The sequence below is a fragment of the Pantherophis guttatus genome, chromosome 1 (genome assembly GCF_059756535.1).
Source record: "Pantherophis guttatus breed Tessera chromosome 1, ASM5975653v1, whole genome shotgun sequence".
Lineage (NCBI taxonomy): Eukaryota > Metazoa > Chordata > Lepidosauria > Squamata > Colubridae > Pantherophis > Pantherophis guttatus.
This window is the reverse complement of record NC_142063.1, coordinates 111,452,236-111,472,236: the sequence shown is the minus strand read 5'-3', so window position 1 is coordinate 111,472,236 and position 20,001 is coordinate 111,452,236. Positions and strand designations below refer to the sequence as shown.

The following is a 20,001-nucleotide window of genomic DNA, read 5'->3' as shown; positions in this document are numbered from 1 at the left end:
GGTTGAGACCCCCAGGCTTTTGGTCATGGGGGATTTCAACCTGCTGTCCATCGATGAAACATCGGAGGTGGCTCGGGAGTTTATGGCTTCCATGACAGCCATGGACCTGACCCAGTTAATTCATGGCCCTACTCATATAGGAGGACACACTCTGGACTTGGTTTTTGTCTCTGGTCAGTGGTTGAATTGCCTAGATACAGGGGATATAGTCATTGAACCCTTGTCATGGTGAGACCATTCTCTTCTTAGACTTGACTTTCTGACCGCTACACCCCGCCGCAGGGAGGCAGAACCGACCAGGTGGTTCTGCCCCAGGTGCCTGATGGATCCTGATAGGTTCCAAATGGAGCTTGGGCCATTCCCTGAGACTCTGGCTCACGACTCGTCAGAAGATCTGGTGGCCGCCTGGGATAGGGCGGCCGCTGGTGCTTTAGATCGGGTCGTGCCTTTGCGGCCTCTGACCCGGAGCCGAATTGGCCCAACTCCTTGGTTCTCCGAGGAGCTGAGGGAGATGAAGCACCGGAAAAGATGCCTAGAGAATAGTTGGAGAGCTAGTCGTTTTGGATCTGACCGAGCTCTAGTGAGGTCTTATATTAAGACCTACTTAGTGGCGATAAAAGCGGCGAAGGGTAACTACTTTTCTGCTCTTATTGCATCGGCAGATAATCGCCCAGCTGCACTGTTTAGGGTGACCCACTCCCTTCTCCATCTGGGAGCGTGGGAAGACCCCTTGCAAGGGCGTGCTGAGGATTTTGCGTGTTATCTGCACGATAAAATCGCTCAAATTCGGGACGGTTTGGACTTTGACTGGGTGGGTTCAGGTGAGGTGTCTGAGGCCGGTCTTGAGATTGTTATCTGGGAGGAGTTTGATCTTGTGACCCCCGAGGACACGGACAGGATGCTGGGGAGGTTGAATGCAACCACATGTTTATTGGACCCGTGTCCCTCCTGGCTGGTGCTGGCTCCAGAGGATTATAAATGCTTCTTTGAGTGAGGGCTTCTTACCTCCCACCTTGAAAGAGGCGGTGGTGAGGCCCCTCCTCAAGAAGCCTTCTCTGGATCCAGCTGTTTTGGCAAATTATCGTCCTGTCTCCAACCTTTGCTTTGTGGTGAAGGTTGTTGAGAGTGTGGTGGCGTGACAGCTCCCACAGTACCTGGATGAAACTGTCTATCTGGATCCATTCCAGTCCGGCTTCAGGCCTGGGTATAGCACGGAAACGGCATTGGTCGCGTTGGTTGATGATCTCTGGAGGGCTCAGGACAGGGGTTGTTCCTCTGTCCTGGTCCTATTAGATCTCTCAGCGGCTTTTGATACCATCTACCATGGTATCATGCTGCGCTGGCTGGAGGGGTTGGGAGTGGGAGGCACCATTCTACGGTGGTTCTCCTCTTATCTCTCCGACCGGTCGCAGTCCGTGTTGGCTGGGGGGAGAGGTCGACCTCAAGGCACCTTGTTTGTGGGGTGCCACAAGGGTCAGTCCTCTTGCCTCTCCTGTTCAACATTTATGTGAAGCCGCTGGGTGAGATCATCCGTGGATTTGGGGTGCGGTGCCATCTGTACGCTGATGATACTCAGCTGTACATCTCCACCCCAGACCACCCCAACGATGCCCTTGAAGTGATGTCCCGGTGCCTGCAGGCCGTGCGGGTCTGGATGGGGAGGAACAGGCTCCGACTCAACCCCTCCAAGACCAAGTGGCTGTGGCTGCCGGTGTCCCGATATAGCCAGTTGGTGCCATCGCTGGCTATTGGGGGTGAGTCATTGGCCCCCACGGAGAGGGCTCATAACCTGGGCGTCTGCCTGGATGCATGGCTGTCTTTAGAAGAGCATATGACGGCCGTGGCCAGGGGGGCTTTCTATCAGGTTCGCCTGATACGCCAGTTGCATCCCTTTCTGGATTGGGACTCCTTATGCATGGTCACCTCGTCACCTCTCGCCTGGACTACTGCAATGCTCTCTACATGGGGCTCCCCTTGAGGAGCACCCGGAGGCTCCAACTGGTCCAGAATGCAGCCGCGTGGGTTATTATAGGGGCGACATGGCGCTCCCATATAACACCTCTCCTGCGCGAGCTGCACTGGCTCCCGGTGGTATTCCGGGTGCGCTTCAAGGTATTGGTTCTCATCTTTAAAGCGCTCCATGGCTTAGGGCCCGGGTATTTACGAGACCACCTTCTGCCACCGATAACCTCCCACCGGCCAATCTGCCGTCGGCCAAGCAATGTTGACTGATGACCCCCAGGGGGAGAGCCTTCTCTGTGGGGGCACCCGCCCTCTGGCACGAGCTACTCCCAGGAATACGACTGATCCCAGACCTCCGTACTTTCCGTCGAGCTTTGAAGACCTTCCTATTTCAGCAAGCCGGGCTGGCTTAAAATTTTAATGGGTTATTTTATGGGCAAAAGGTTTTAAATTTTGGGAAGCCAATTTAATTTAACTCTGTTTTAATTTATTTTAATTTTTATATTGCATGTATTTTAATCTTGGCTGTTCACCGCCCTAAGTCCTTCAGGAGAAGGGCGGTATACAAATTTAACCTAACCTAAATACCTAAATTCGACCTAATTTGCAAGAAAACTGCTGTTCCCATCTTATATTTAGCTGAATGTGGCTTTAGTGCTGTAAATGATTTGCTACTGAAGAAAAGAAATTGACTGGATATCACTGAACGAGAAAACGTGAGAATGAAGCTGACTAAATTGGAGCCTAATATAAAATCTCTCTGCAGCAGGCATCAAGCACTAGGATCTCACTAACTTAGACTAAAGCTGCACTCCTACAACATTTTCCCAGGAGTAAGCCCCATTGAAGACAATGGTACTTACTTCTGAGTAGACATGAATAGGATTGCATTGTAAATATGATCTTGAGGTGAGCTCAAATTGTATTTTGAATTTGTTAGGTATCTTTAGTAATTAATATGATTAAAGTATTACAGAAAAAGCTTTCATTAAAATTATTTTATATTTATGCATTTCAGTTCTCTATTATGTTTTGAAACTTTATTTGCTGCTTTTTCATATCTCTTCATACTATTATTTTTTAAATTCCTCAGTAGTTCTACTGTCTTTCATTCTTTTATTTTTCTCTTTCATGGATGCCATGTTCTTTGGAACCTTGTTTAAACCAAGTTAGTGGTCTTTTAGGCTTCCTCCGCAGGATAGGAGTTCATTTTTTGAATAGTAAGAAATATATGTCACGGGGGGAGGGGAGGCATCAGAATTTTAGAGATGCTTAGGTGGGGCATGGCCAAAGAAAAGTTGGGAACCACTGATCTAGACTGAAGATACACAGGTCCTTTAAACATTCCCCATAGTGCTTGGTTTCCTGATTTTTCCATAATTTGCTAGCCCTTCTCTGCATTTGCTTCAATTGTCATTGTCCTTTTTGAATTGAATTACCCAGAACTGGACACAATATTCAAATGACATAATTATGGCAAATCAATGGGGGGATGTTCTTGGATTTTGATTATCTTCCAGCAACTAGGAAATGTTTCTTGCAACAGCTAAGAAATAAGGACAACTCTACTACACAGGCATCTGTTGTATAATCTGTGTTACACCTGTATTTGCAATAAAACACATAGCAATCTGTCTACCTAACAATTAAAACCATAATATTACAGTTAGTGCTCATATAATAGTGCAGATCAACTTATCTTGTAAGATAAGATCTGAAAATAACAAAGAAATGGTATGAGTAGGTGTTGAAAATCATGATGAGACACATAAATGCTTGGTGTTTTGGATGTCCATCTATTAGGATGTAGCCTTGAAAAACATGATTAGCTAAACATGTTACATCAGAAAGTAATGATTTCAAAGTACCACATTTCAGTTATTGTCCTTTTCCCTTGATGCTAAGATTTTAACTGTGATTTGAGTCCATGGTTTACAGGTTGCTTTTTCAAAATTGTGCACCCAACTCAGGCTGGATTCATATGGTGCCATCAAAATGCCACAAGAGGACTCCTAATTAAGCACTCATTATAATTCAAAATAAACAGAATCTAGCTGTTACTGTTTATTTCAATGCTGAGAAAAGTTTTAATATGGTTATGTATAGATTTCTGAAGAAGACTACGGTTCCTCTGAATTTTCCAAAAGGTTGTACATTCTACGTTGTTTCCAGATCATGAATGTTTATGTATGTGTGTTGTCTCTTTCTCATGGGAAATACAACACCATAAGATTTTGCTTTCCATTCATAAACTCCTTTTACTCATATGTTAAATTCATGTTTACAAATGTATATTAATTACTAATCATAAAGAATCACTACGTGACATTTGAAAAAATATATCAGACACCTGCTTATTTTCCATTGCATGTGTCTCCTTGGAACATATACAACATTAGAACAGGATTAGTAGATATGGTATAACATACTTATGGATTCAGTTCGATCTGTTCTCTCTAAAATGAAGGGCTAAGATACTAATCAATGATGTTGAGCATATTATTTTGTGTTATGTACTCTAATGGGTACAAAGATATTATATTTATCTCTGTTCTCTATATCTGTATCCAAATACTTCTCTGACATTTAATTAAATGGCCTTGGGAGGGAAAGCCACAAACAGCTCTGTAATGAGAAAAACATCTCTTAATTGGCTTCACATAGAGAAATCTATGGATGACAAAAGAGGATTGGTAGAACAGTGGCCTCATTTTTTGATTCCACAATCAGCAAGATTACAAATTGGGTGGCTCTAAAAAGGCTGCAATGTGTTCACCTATCAGTTAAAAGCTGATACAAGATGATGCAATATATTTTCTATTGGATGCCATGTCCTCATATCATCCTCAAACATTAATCACCACAACATATGCAGATTATATGGAATGAGAGAACAAGCAGAAGAACAAGGCACAGATGACTAGCACATGGGTTTTCTTATCTCTTCTTTGTTCAATCGTCATGTTAGGATTTAATCTCTGGTTATCTTCTTTAAAATCCACACACAAGCAAGAAAATATGCCCACATTTGTTCCCCATAAAAGAGACTAAAATTCTTTATTAGGGAAGCTTTGTCTCTTACTAAAATCTCTGTAGGCCAAATATTTTTCACGGTCATCTCAGCAAGCAGATAGAAATCTATAACAGGATCTCTCACTTTGTGTTGTCTCAGGACTTTTCCTGATTTGCACTTAGCTACAGCACAAACTTGCTTTGACTTCATCTTCCTTCTGCTGTGTCTGCTTGCTCTGCAGCCCATGAATGAAGCAACCACAAGACACATGCCAGTCTTTTTTTTAAAAGTTTTTGGGTTTTTATTTTTAAAATATACATCAACATCAATACATGAACAGTGCGGCATCTGGGTATTATTCATTTTGGGACAAGAGGCAATAATGATATTAATAATGCTTGTTACATTAATCAAATTTATGAAATCCTAGTATTAATATACACTTGTTTTAAAGTAGTTATTCAATATTTCAATGTTCCATTTTAATGCCAATCACAATATTATTTGAGCTTACATAGTAATGCCATCTTTTAACCTCTAATCTTTCCCTCTAGTTATTGCTTTTATATAAATTTAATTTTTATACAATTTTATATAAATTTAAATTTATATATTTAAAAAATAAAAAATATGTGTGCTAATATTCCCTCTATTTCTTATTTCTACCCCTATTCTGGCTTCTAATCAGGCCATCGTTGCTGATCCTAGTGTTGACAGACATGTTTATATTAAGATATAGTCCTTTATTATTTAATTATTCAATGTTTCAATGCACCATTCTAGTGCCACTCACCATATTATTTAAACATTCTTAATAATATCATCTTTTGACCTCTAATCTTTCCATCTAGCTATTACTTTATATAAGAGTGTGTATTCTTATTGCTACCTCTATTCTAGTTTTTAATCAGGCCATCATTATGCTAAAAAAAAGAAAGAGTGAAAAAAAATTCCTTTCAATCCATCATCTCTTGCCCATTTTGATACCTCAATCTTATTTGCTTTTTAACTTGCCTCCGATACTCCTCTCTTGGATCCTTATCTCGACTACATCTGTGTCTTCACTATTCAGTCTAAACATTTCTCTCATCTCTATCCTCCTATGCTGCCCAGCTTTTCAAAAGTATCTTCCTGCTTATCTAATTCTATGTTTAAATCTCTCCAAGTACTTTCCCCTTGGTTTATTACATCAGTCATTATTATCTTTATTATTGTCAGATATTGTCAAAGAACACCTTCAAAAAGTAAAAGAAATCACCTAATAGAATTACTCCAGGTCTCTACTCCATAAAATATTTGTTCCAAACTTTCAATGTCACTTTTCTATTATATAAATTCATTTAAACACCTCAAACATTTCACAAAAAGAAATAAAATCAAAACTCAGAGCAGGACAGGAAATATATCTGCTTAACTGCCATATGCAGTCAGAAACAATGCTGCAGGACCAAGTCACCCATTCGCCCCTCCTTTCTCTCAAACAAACTTGGCAAAGGAAAAAAAATGTGTAAAAGGGAAAACAAACCGCACCTTCCCCCCCACTTTCCTACTTCTCTTATTCAGAACAAAAAGAAAGGGGAAATATAGGGAGGAAAGATACTACTCTTGTGTCCATTTAACATCGTAAATATCTCTTTCTAATCCCACTTCTTCGTAGGCTATTTCTCTCATCTCTCTTTCTCATTCGAACACTTGCTATTACCTTCATAACAGCAACAACAACAACAACAAACCAACCCTTGCCACTTAACTATTTACAAAAGGAGATCTCTGGGGGGTTCAGCGCACAGGCATTCACAAGTGTCAGGATCACCTTACCACTCCTGTGTGAGGGCTTTCCACACACACTCATATTTATTCTGCAATCAGACCTTTTAGTGTGCGCTAACACACACACATGCTTTCTCCCTGCCAACCAGTAAGCATAATATTTCAGGGAGCTTTATTATTATTATTATTATTATTATTATTATTATTATTATTATTATTATTATTATTATTATTATTATTATTATTATTGTATTCTAATAATACTATTATTATTCTTACAATCCAATGAGCTCTATTGTTTAAACAACTCTCATTACACACAAACGTCTTCACACATACATACCATTTAACAACAGTTGCAAACCTGGAATAAAACCTAGGAAGGTTTTATGCCTTCAGATTCCCATTTTGCTTCCATCCTTGGCATCTTATAGCTTATTCCTCAAGCAGTGGAAAACTTCAGGATGTGGTTTCTAATAAAAAACCGGGCCCTAACCACCACCCGTTTTCCACAGCTCCAAGCTCAAGCCAAGAAGTTCACTTAATTCGCCGGCACACACATATCACTATCACATCACATTAATCAAAGACAAATTATTTACATTTAACTTCAGGTAGGAAGAACAATAAACCTTTCCTTCTTTACCCTCATTCTTTCAGAGTTTTCTGCCTCATCCACCCATAACAGCATAAAGCAAAATCATCCCTCCAGATATTTCTTATCTCTTAATAAGAGAAAGGGATAGGGGGGACATAGAAGAAGTTTCCCTATGTTTCCCTCCGTAAATTCCTCAGGATCCTTAACAACTATCGGGGCCCCATAGTTACTTTTCTATTTATAGCTAAAGCCTATACTTCCCTCCTTGAACTCCTCTTCCCTTAAAAAAATCCACTCAACACGCTTAGCCTCTGGCCACTCCAATTGCCCAGATGGAACCATAGAGGAAAGCTCAGCGTGAGTATTAATCACGTCTAATGCATCTCAACATGCCACACAGCACCAGACATTCAAGGAGTCAGACCACTCCAGCGAGACATCCCATAAGTACCCCGTACTTATACTCATTCTGGGTCAGTGCACTGTATTCCTGGTCCCACACGGCTCAGACTTCCCTGCTCAGTTGTTCAGGTCTCTGTCACATCAGGTTAAAGAAGAGCAATTTCCTCTGGAAAAGAACCACCCGGTCCGGACTGCTAAAATCAGCGGGGGTACCCACCGGCCCTCAGGTAAAAATTCCACTCCAGAAGGACGTCTTCAAATCCCGTCCGGGCACCAATTGTCAGATGCAGAAATCAGCATTACCATTAAATAAGTGAAATAGAGAGCATGAACAAGAAACAACAGCAGATTTATTATGAACTTTTGCAAAAGGATTCCTTCCTGGATGGAAGGAACACTGGCCACTTCGGTTACACGAGTTAAATACAGTTTTCAGGATTCAGAAGCCCAATACAACAGGATACAAACGGTCCACCAGGAATTGGTTTCAGGTCTTATATAACATATTTGGCACATGTTCCGCCCTGGAAATTCCCCTCCAACAATACCCTTTGAAAATATCCTACAGAGATGTTTCCATGCTAAATGGTATCGTCAATTGTAGGCTTTTCCTCAGGCCCATTTCAGAATGTTACCAGAACATCCATTTCCTCAAAAATATGCAGCACATATCCTGCAAAACAAGCATCTCAGGAAAAACACAGTTTCCTTTCTTATGTCCTCACTACCAAGTTATATAATCAGGTTATATCAGGTAAAACATGGCATTTAAAATGGCGTTACTCAGGTTATGCTTTTTACAGGAATAATTCTTATTTCTCTCAATTATCTTCTCCTTCTCATCTTCTTGCTCTATTTGATGGTTTTTCTGTTCTGTCTTTTCTTCCATTTTTTCTGTTGACTCATCTCTTTCCTGAATTTTTGGTCTTCATTCATTATTAGTTGCAGGGTCTTTTCTATTTTCCCATTTATGCCATGCAATAGGTTCTTTAACTCCGTGTAATTCTTTGTCATAGTGTCCTTAATACTTTGGAACATCAACCCCATTTCTTTTGAGATTTCACTTATTTCTTCCTGATGGAGCATCTTATTCCAAGCTTATTCAATCAGTTCCATTTAGATAGTCCAGGAAGCTTTCCAAAAATCAAAAGTCACTTGACTTGACTTAAATGTCTTCCTTATTCCCACAGTTAAGTTTCCAGTAATCATAAAGTAGATAATTATAGAACATTAGGTATCACCACAATCTTTCAAATAGATCTTGTTTCCATTCTTATTTCTCTTATCACAAACTTTCCCAGGCTTGTAGAGGTATGGTATATTTTCCATTCATCAGTAATCTTATGTTTCAGCATTGTTTCAAATGTAACAAATTATTTAATCCAATTTTAATTTAATTTGTAGAAGCAAAGTCAGTTATTCAAGTAGATAGTTCCAGCATTTTAAAATGCCTTTCCAAAACAATGCCTACCCAGTTTGAAAGTCCAATTTTCTATGTTTTAAAAAGTCTTTAGTTTTTCTCCCCTTAGTTCCTTTCTTTCGGGTTTGAGGGTTTTCTCTATATAATTGTTTGGCACTTTAACAAACAGTTCAAAGAGTCTCTTTTCATGGATTTTCTCTTTTTTTTTCCTTTTTAAAGTTAGGGTCTCAATAAAAAAGGAATCTTCTTACCCAGCTCTAGTCACTGTCCATCTACACCACTCCTGCACTTTCTTTGTTGCCTAGGCTGTCCCAGCTCCTCGGCTGCCATAATGGCTGCCTCTTCTCCTCATTGTGGATAAGAGGGAAAAAGCCCTGAGTTGAGCAAAAGAGTTGTGGCTCCCCATGACCTACAGGGCATCCCCTCTTTTCTTTACCACCCCTACAGGGTGGCTTTAACTCCTATTGGAGCCCTCCAACTGGGAGAACTCAGTGTAGGAGCATGGAGACCTGCTCCTTGGGTCCGATCTCGCCATGACACCAGCTGGAAGTCATTACATGCCAGTTTTAAAGTAGTATTTTCCCCTTTGTTTTAACACAATTAAGGGCAGCATCAAAGTATGTTTTTAAAAAACTCAGGCTTTGTCAGCAGTACATTGGAGGGAGGTTTGGTGGCTGCTGTGATGGAAAGGGGACAGGAAATGGACATGAAAGGCAGGAGGAAGAGCTGCTGCCAAGGTCAGATAGTTGAGGCTTGAGCCCAGCTTTAAAAAAATCTGTCAGACAAGCCTCTCCCTGGTTCACATGACAATAAAGAGAGAGAGGGAGAAGCACATTCTGACTTGTAAGATTCTGTTATTAAAGCTGTTCCAATAAAAATAGTTTTAGACCTCTGTAGCATTAGTTCTGTCTGATCTACCTAGTAGTCCTGAAACATATCTGAAACATGAAACAAAAGAGGCAACAGAGTCAAATAAGGATCACCTATGGGACAATAAGTTTCATGCCAGTATAGTCTTCCACCTGTTCAAATGTAGGTGATTAGCACAGCCATGGAAAGAGGCATTTTTCAATTGTGACACCAATAATCCAGATTAAATCTGTACTATTGATTTGGGCAGCATATATACTTAATTATGTTCAAATAACAGATGCAGATTGATAATTTATGTATGTTTATTTACTTTTATAACTTTTTAAAGAAAATAAAAAGCAATAGAATGCAATTTATTGCAAATTATTGGAGAAAAACTATATGTATAGACACATGAGTTTATCAAAAATATGCATGCTTGACTTCTATTAAAAATGAAAAAATCAATAGACTGTTGTTGAATTTTTGCTAATTTTTATGATTTTTGCAAAAAAAAAAAAAAGATAGTCTATTCCAGTGATGGCTAACCTTTTTGCTGTTGCGTGCCAAAAGCAGGGGGAGAGCGGGGGGATTGTGTGTATGCGTGCCCACACCCACAATTCAATGCGGGGGGGCACGCATATGTGCACGACCGCACTGTGCTTTCCCTGCTTTTGGCACATGATGACACGGTGGGTCAGGTAGGCCCATTTTTTTGCCCTCCCCAGGCTCCAGAGGCTTTCTTGGAGCCTGGGGAGGGCGAAAATAGCCTTCCTCACCCCCCGGAGACTGGAAAAGGCTCGTTTCCCAACTTCAGGTGGATCGGAAGACCTGGAAATCAGCTGACTGGCGCACCCATGCACGCTGGAACTGAGCTAGGGTAACACTCGCGTACCCACAGATATGGCTCCATGTGCCACCTGTGGCATGCGTGCCATAGGTTCGCCATCACGGGTCTATTCCTTGCTCTGCAAACATGTACAATGAGAATGTACATTAACAAAGTTAGATGCAGTGTTTTAAGCTTCCACTGATTTCAGGGAGAGATAGAAGCATTTAGTTTTTCTTTTGAGCAGCGCCAAATCCGAGAAGTCTTGCTTTTTCATGAAAGTTTTCAATAATTTGAGAAGTGAGAAGTAAATAGTAACATTGAAATATATCGCTGTCAAATATGCCTGTGAAAAGCAGTGAAGTGAATTTGTATGGCTGTTTTCTTTTTTGTAAGCTACTGAGGTTGTTATTCCACCAAAGTTTCCTACTTCTGTCTCATTTTCACCTTTGCTTTTGCCTTGAATGAAGCTTTCCCAGAATGGTGATTTTTTTTCCTAAGGATACTTTGAAAGTGGAGACATTTCAATGAATTGAAAGATTCTAAAATAGTTCTGAGTGACTATATAATTCTGAGTGACTTCTCAGGCTTTTTTTGTGATTTGTATACTTGAAGATAAATTCCTTGAAAATTATTTTATTTTAAGCAGTCCTCACTTTACAAACAAAATTGGGATTGAATCTTGATCATTGAGTAAAACAGTAGTTTAATGCAATGTGAAATGACCACTTGGCTCAATAACCACAGTCTTGGCACTCCTGGTTGAAATTGTTAAGTGAGAATTTTGAGCCATTAAATGGACAGTCCCATGTAAGGAATATGGGGTGCCTCAATGTGGTGGAGGAAGCCCTGGAAGGCCAGGCACAGTCTCTCTGTGTGTTGGAGGGATGCTGCAGTACATGTGGGAAGAATTTATAAATTTTATAACTATGTTAGAAATATTGTATAGGGAATCATATCTTAACTGACCCAGGTCTCTACAAAGTTATTGATTTATAGCCTTCAAAATACTTTAAACTTACTCAAACATAAAAAATAATTAAATACTCATTTTAAATTGTAAAAAAGCCACATTAAAATTAATTTACACTATGTAAACTTAATGATAACACGTATAGTTTAAAGGAAGCAATTCCATCATCACTTGATTTAATCAACTCTTTTTCCAGGTCAATAAGAATGCTAAAAATAAACAAGGAAAAACAATTAAGAGTGATTTAGAATGCTATAAATATTGTTACAAGAACCTTCCCTATTTTGTAGTCTACCTTCCAGAGATTTTGACTTTCTGGAAAATAAACTTCCTCCTTTCAAGTAGCACAATCAGGGTTTTCTTCTTTTGCCATTTGAAATCCAGACCAGATTTTACTTCCAACATACATTGCAAAGCTTCAGCTACCCCTCCTGCCCCCAAGCTGCTGCCGCCTAAGAATCTTCAACCATCTACCCAGCCCTCCAAAGCGGCCTAAGACTTCCATAATCTGGAAAACCTCAGTCACCCGTCTGGCCAAGCAACACTTAGAACTGCAGGGATGCTACACAATCATCATGGCACAACATAGGAAAACAAACCCATCAGAACTAGATGCAGCAGTCCATATGCACTTAAAAGACAAAGACCACTCTGTTGAAGACAGCAAAGTCCACATTTTGGATAGAGAGGACCGCTGGTTTGAAAGAGGGGTCAAAGAGGCCATTTGTGTCAAAATTGAACACCCTCCCCTCTAAACAGAGGGGGAGGGATATGACATTGTCAATCTCCAATCTACAAAATACAATGCGTGTGCACCCCCATGCATGCATTCTGCCCCCCCATGCACATGTGGTGCCCCCGCATGCATGCGTGGGACCCCCATATGCACCCCCCGCATGCGTGTGTGCCCCCCCGCATGCATCCTGCCCCCTGTGCATGCGCAACAGAGACCTAAAGACCAGCTGGCCAGTGGGAGGCGCAAATGCATTCATGGCAGAGCTGAGCTGGGGTGACGGCTTGTGTACCCACAGAGAGGGCACTGTGTGCCACCTCTGGCACGCATGCCATAGGTTTGCCATCACAGTCCTAGGAAATATATTTAAATTGCAAACTTCATTGAATTGTGCTACTTTTGAATAAATATATAGGAATGTGCATTTAACTATTTCTTTTTTTTTTTTTGAGAAAAAGTTTTTATTATTTTTTATAATCAAACAAATAACATTTTCACTTGAATATTTAAACATTTATAAACCCAACCTTCCACCCCCCCTTCCCACCCCCCTCCCCCGACTTCCCAGAAGAAAAACAGGGTATAAGTTTTATCAAACATACGCTAAAATATGCTAAGTTAATGCAAGACTATAACTCCCTAGACCCCTTAACTCCCCTTCTACAGATTATTCATCAACCTCCCTTTAAACTCAAAATAACATATAATCCTTTAGGCCTAAGAGTTTTAAAAACATTAACAAACACTAATAGATCATTCAAAGCCTAGAATTCTCGTAATACATCTGTAAGATATTCTTAGTTCATTTTCTTAATCATTTTACTCTCCCTCCTACTTTTATTCTCAAAATTCAAATATTTTTTCTTCTTCCCTCTTACTTTTATTTTGAGGAGGTTTTGATTTTCAACTGGAGGTTGATGTATCTTTAAAACTTGCCCCTTTCTTGGAATCATTTCCAAGAAAGGGGCCCCATATTGACTCTTCTTGCTTATATAATCAGTTAGTTCATAGAACGAAGAGTTAACTCGATGAGTTTGCAAAAAAAAGTCCAGTTATTGCATTTCAATTAATTGTGTGAAAGCCTCTGCCAAATCTTCCGAAACCTCATAGGGCTGATCAGTTTCTTCTTCTTTCTGCTCCAAATTATATTTTTGAAAAGTTCTGTCAGTTAATTCCATAAGGGCAGGAAGAAAGTTTGAAGGTTCTTGAGAATCAGCCAAATCCAGCTTCTCTGTTTTAATCAAAATGTCTCCTTCATTGTCATTGTGCTTTCCTTCAAAAACATCCTCATTTGCTTTTATATCCTCCACCAGTTCTATAAATTTTCGTTTCATGATTGCTGTAAAGTTATTAATAATTGCCATTTGGTTATTCATGGCTTCCTTTATAAATTCTGTAAGGTCTCTGAAAAAATCCTCTTGGGTCTGTGAGTCAATTCTCTTTGTCATTTCTGACGCCATTAGAGAGCTTCCACCACTTTTTTTTTTTTTAATTTGATTTATATGCCGCCCTTCTCCGGAGACTCAGGGCGGCTTACAGTGCGTTAAGCAATAGCCTTCATACTTTTGTATATTTATACAAAGTCAGCTTATACAAAGTCACTTTCAGAAACTCCTTGTTTGGAAGCCATATTATTTTAAGAAAATTTTTCTTTTCAAAGCCAAAACATCTCTTAAGCAACTTTCTCAAATTTATTTGTAGTTTATCAAGCAAGATAGTCTTTTCTACACCCAGCTCTCAAATCCCAGCAGTTTAAGTCCAGTCTCTAAGCACAAATCTATTAACAAGCACTTAACTTTCACTTTCACTCCAGCCATAATGAAGACGCCATTTCCTCCTCCAGCTCAGCAAAATCAAGTAGAAACAATGTATCCCAGGAGTTAAGCAACATACTTGCAAAGGCTTGTTCTCCTGCTTCCGTTCTGCCTGCTTTTGGAATCAATTAGTATCCTTGTTGACAGCAGAGTTGGTCGCCGGCGTCTGGCTCCGTTTAAAATGGAGTCACCACGGATCTGGAACTTCAGTGGGCTGAACGGGGAGCTCTCACCCTCCAAGCCCCTGGAATTGCTCCCGGGGCTCCCAGGGAGCTCTACCCTCGCCCACCGGCTCTCCTCTTCTTCTTCTCCCGAAGGAGAGGTTTTCAAGCCGTCTGACAGCTGATTAGCGCTGACAGAACGGCTCCAACGGAATCGCGGGGCTGGCTGAAAAGACCGTCCGCGACGCCGGCGGTGCCAACGGAAGTCATTTAACTATTTCTGATTGTCCATTTTAATAACTGTTTTTTAATTTCAGTTTTTTGTTTTAATTTCAGTTTTGTATTCCAGATGGATACACAAAATGCAAATGTTGTGTCTCTTTTTGGTCTCTTACTTTAGAGATTTATTCCTAATCCAAGGTGATTAGGTTGATTTCACCTTTTTCTTTTCTTTTCTTCTAATGTACCAATTTTTCTAGTTCTGGCTGGACATTTAAAAACAACCGTAATCCTGTGTTTATTATAGGTCTTTAAACACCAAGATTATATCTTGCATCTTCTGTTGGACATATCCCTGGCCATATCATGATGCCAGCTGTGAAGCAGTACTGGAATATTAGCACGTTGCAAACACCGAAAAACACCACTTCATCTGCAGTCCCATGAAACCAGCTTCTTTTTCTGTTTTCAGCACCAACTTGGAACACACGCTTCTCCTGTGTGCTGGGTTTACATCAACAAAACTGTTTGCCCCCATTTCTCAGCTTGTATTTATGTCATCCTGCCAGTCCAAGAACAAGACCCTAGAATGAAGAAAAGCACAAAAATATAGATGTGCATGGCTATCTTGGTGATATTATTTGTTTGGTGGTGCGAGATACTTTTTCATTTCTTGATTTCTCCCAGTATTGGAAGCCCTGGGTGAGAGAAACTTCAGGTAAATAATATGGAATCTCCAAATGTAAAGTAGAAGAAATATGGATTGGTTTCTTAGCTGAATTTTGTATCTGCTGACACAGTTTAATCTCATATCATAATCCAGAATCCACTGCAACAGCTATTAAGTTTATTTTCATGACCATTGCAAAACAGAGGTCAAGTGTAAAAAGCAGAAACAAAGCAATTCAATGAAAAGTATTAAGAAACTTTATTTATTTATGATACATCCAAGACCCAGAAGCAGAAAAGGGGAAAAAAAGTGTTGCTTGCAATGCTTATATTCATTAGGAAACATGCCAAAATTGAGCTGAGGCTCTCCAGCATTCTGTTTCATTTACAAATTACTTTAAGTTTTCTATGCCTGAAGCCTGTCAGGTCCCTCTCAGATCTATCTTGTCTCTTCACCCTTCTTCCCTTGTTGAAGGCAGATTTTAGGATTTTGTGTTTTCTATTCAAGATGATATGCTTTGAACCAGATTTCACCTGCAACCTTCAAGGAACTGAAAAAAACAGAAAATAAGATTCTCTTCATTGCCATGAGAGTTAAGTCCTACTTAGAAAAAGCATCCCTCAGATTCAAGCAGAGAAGTGAATTCAAGTGCAGTAAATTGAGGACAGAGAGAGTGGCCCAAAAATCTCTCGGTGAGTGATACTTCTTTTAGGTATTTGACATGTCTTGACAGTTATCTCTAGCTTGCATTGATGCTTTATATGGGTTATCATAAAGTAGCACTTTATCCAAGCATCCAAATTTCATAATCATGGTGGAGAGGGCAGAGTCTGCCTATCTTTAGGAGGCCACCTGGGTGTGTAATTTTCATGCAAGCAACATGGAAATAGTTTGCCATTGCTTGTTTCTAGGTTACTTTTGCAGCTTAACAGACTAGTTTGCATCCTTTTCCTGATAGCTTCTATCAAAATATTACCAACTTAGATGCTGCTTAGCTTTTTTCAAGATCACCCAAGTACAGCTGGGTGCTGCCACCTATGGAAGGCTCTTTGATGTTAACTAATAACTAATTATTTAATACTAACTTTATGAAAAATGCATGTGATAGAACATATGCTTAATAACTAGCATCTCTCTCTTTCTGATATTAGGCTTATTTTTATTCTTTTAATAGATCCAGAATCTTTGTTCTCATTAACAGCTTCATACTTTGCACACCGGATCGCTTTTGAAGCCTCTACCCAATGGACAATGTTCAGTTGACATATTCACATGTATATAAGTATGTCTATATCATTGCATGTTCACCTTTCCCATGTCCTTAAGAGCAAAACCATGCAGATCCTTCATTTGATTTGCTGTTTGGTTAACCTTTATAAATTGAATGTTTCCTAGATCCCCAATTCCTCTTCTGACCTGATAGTCTTTGCAGTCTGATACTTACTGCACAATGTCAGCCAAGCCAGTGAACAGGGCTTTTGATTGATATTCAATACCGTGCTTGGCACACATGGATTTCACCAAAGGAGCCACCTTCCAAAAGTTGTGCCGAGGCATCGTAGGGAAGAGACTATAAGCAGAAAGGAAGGCAAAGAACTTGTGATTTTTTACTATCTTTTTGTCTTATTCGAACTATGAAGCAGTTTCTCACTGATAGCTTAAAATCTTTCTTATTGCCCTAAATCAGTACTCACTGGTGCTCAATTTGAAAATTCAGGTGCCCCGTTACCCAGTCATTGAAAAAAGATTGATTCACATTGCATGTTGCCTGGAGCTGGGAGAAGAAAGAAAAACAAGTTTTAGGCCAAACATACTGTGAACGAAGGAAGAACAAGCAAATGTCCATGATTTATATTCATGTTGGTTTATATATATGTATGTATCGGTGTATAACTAATATTTCTAGACAAATATATTGAATTTTGGAAATCTTAAATTATATTACCCTAATAGTAGAGTTTAAATACTCATTTCTTTTATGTGCACTGAGAGCATATGCACCAAGACAAATTTCTTTTGTCTTCGTCAATAAAAAATGTATGTTACAATCACACTTCGTCAATAAAAAATTCTATTCTATTCTATTCTATTCATTTGGTTTCGAATCAGTGTACAGTTTTGAAAACACCAAGAATTAAAATGTACTTCTAGTAATATATTTATTTTTTATTTTGTGAAACATTTCTTTTCAGCAGTTACTTTCAAATCTTCCCCTTACTTATTCCAGACTGAACCAAGTTGTCTGATACGATTTGAAGTCACAGGCCTCCTTTTCTTAAAAGAATGTCCTGATCTGAATGAAAACCTGATGCTGGGAATGGAAAAGAGAGAATTGATTCCTGCACTGGCCAGTTTCCCTTTAAGTTAGTGCTGTTATCTTAAATTGAGGCCAAAGGATATTTGTTCTACTCATCTCATTTCCATTTTTATAAAGTCTAAACAAAAGCGAGGGCAATCATGAACATGGTATTTCTAAACACACTTTAAACTTTTCTATGATAGGAAAAGCACTGTAAAAAAAAATAATAATTGGTAAAAAATAACTTCCAAAAAGGAATTCAGTTTTCACATATGCAAATTATAGTTGATCCTGTGGTAATTGGATTATTGTGGATCTGTGAATTATTGTCATATAATAAAATTACACAGACAAGTTAAAGTTTAATCATGTACAGCCAACAATTTTATCTTTGAGATCTCTGTTACAGAGGTGGGTTTCAGCAGGTTCTGACCAGTTCTGGAGAACCGGTAACGGAAATTTTGAGTAGTTCAGAGAACTGGTAAATACCACCTCTGACTGGCCCCGCCCCCATCTATTCTCTGCTTCCCAAGTCCCAGCTGATCGGGAGGAAATGAGGATTTTGCAGTAACCTTCCCCTGCCACGCACACTAAGCCATGCTATACCCACCAAGCCACACCCACAGAACCAGTAGTAAAAAACCTTAAATCCCACCACTGCTCTGTTACCTGTGTAGAAAACCAATCCATGTTTTTATCATGATCAATGTGCATAGGAAGATGACTCATCTGTGATATCCATGTAAATAGGATACTCTCAAGAACACTGAGAGACAAAAATGAGGCAAAGTCAAGCAAATGAGGCAAGGTGAAACTATACACAATTAAGCTGTTAAGTAGAATAGTGGGACAAATTTATTGGTTTGTTTGTTAGGCTTAGAATGCAAGTCATTTACTAGACCTAATGATGCCTTTCTATGGAAACCAATTCATTTCTAACACTCCCCCAGTGACAATGAGGCAGATCCAAACCAAAGATCAGGACCCTCAATCTTTCTGAGTTAATGGACAAATTTGGAAGGTTGACCAGATACCATGAAAACTGATCCCTACAGAGTGGCTTGGCTATATCCCAGATAGCTATATAATGACATATGGTGACATATGATCCTCTTCGAGGAAGGCAAATTGGTGAGGTTGTTATTACTACTCCCTCCAGCCCTTCACGATACTCTTTATCATTTTTAAATGACTGTATAAACTCAACTTAAAGAAATAAAAGAGAATAGAAAGAATAAAAAGTGCAAGAAAAGTAAGAATATAATAAAGAGAAAAGAAATACATAAAGAGGTTATTTCCAACCTTCATCACAAAGTATAAACAAATTTAATAACTCTTCAACTTTTGTAAATTCACAAACATTTATCTCTTCATTCCATATCTTATCGATAAACAAATTGATAAAACATTATCCTTTTCAGTCCAGTGTCAGGAGAAAGTCCAAAAAGGATAGCTTATCTTATAATTGATCTTATTTTAACATTGATCAAATAAACCAACTTTATATTCCTTCCTTTTACTTAATCTTTAGCTCAGAATTCCCCAACCTTTCTGGCTTTGTGGACCAGGGAGGGGGTGAGGGGAGAGGGGATGGTTCTGCGTGAGTGGCCAGCAAGCTCATGCACACACTCATCCACTGCTCACACAAGTGGGGATGCATGCACACATGAACACTTGCCTACCACTTCCACAGCCCAGTTCTGAACAGCTCAAGGCCCAGATGGGGAATCCTGCTTTAGCTCATTCAAATATTGCAATATTTTATTTCTCTTCATTTCTTTTTGTCCTATCACACAAAATTATTCAAGGTTTTAACAAGGCTCATCTTAAATTCCAGCTGGAAAAGTGTATCCAGTTCATTGTCTTGGTTTGTCATTTGTATTTCATTTTTAAAATTTAAAACCTCAGCCAGTTTCTTTTGAAGATCCAGTGCAACTTCCTTTTCTAAATTATTCTCTTAGCCTATCAGTTATAAATCCAGTTTCAATATTGTCGCCAACTTGTCAAAATTTGTTCTGAAAATGGCATTTCTTCGATAACATCCTTTGAATATAGTCTTTTCATTAAAGCATAATCATTACTTATTATAGCTACTAGTTTCTAATTCAGTTCTACAAAACTCTCCTTCAGTGGTTTTATTTTCATAACATTTTTTACTATCTTGCATATACAGATCTGTATATCTCTCCTCTACTTAAAATCTTTCTTCCCCTCTTCTGTCGAGTTCTTGAAATCATGAAATTATTTATCTATATTATGCTCTGTAAAACCAAAACAGGGTCTATT

At 39.2% G+C, this 20,001-nt stretch overlaps 1 protein-coding gene across 1 annotated transcript in view; it reads right to left on the bottom strand.

The window, feature by feature from the left end:
- Positions 1-15,655: 15,655 nt before the first annotated feature.
- LOC132710587 (acyl-CoA (8-3)-desaturase-like) overlaps positions 15,656-20,001 on the bottom strand; it is a 27,164-nt gene continuing 22,818 nt past the window's right edge. The window contains exons 9-12 of the mRNA XM_087883297.1: positions 18,385-18,481; positions 17,111-17,190; positions 16,861-16,986; positions 15,656-15,966 (exon numbers count right to left, since the gene is read on the bottom strand). Of these exons, the coding sequence (XP_087739423.1) occupies positions 15,915-15,966; positions 16,861-16,986; positions 17,111-17,190; positions 18,385-18,481 (355 nt within the window). The 3' untranslated portion in view covers positions 15,656-15,914. The remainder of the gene's footprint in view (positions 15,967-16,860; positions 16,987-17,110; positions 17,191-18,384; positions 18,482-20,001) is intronic.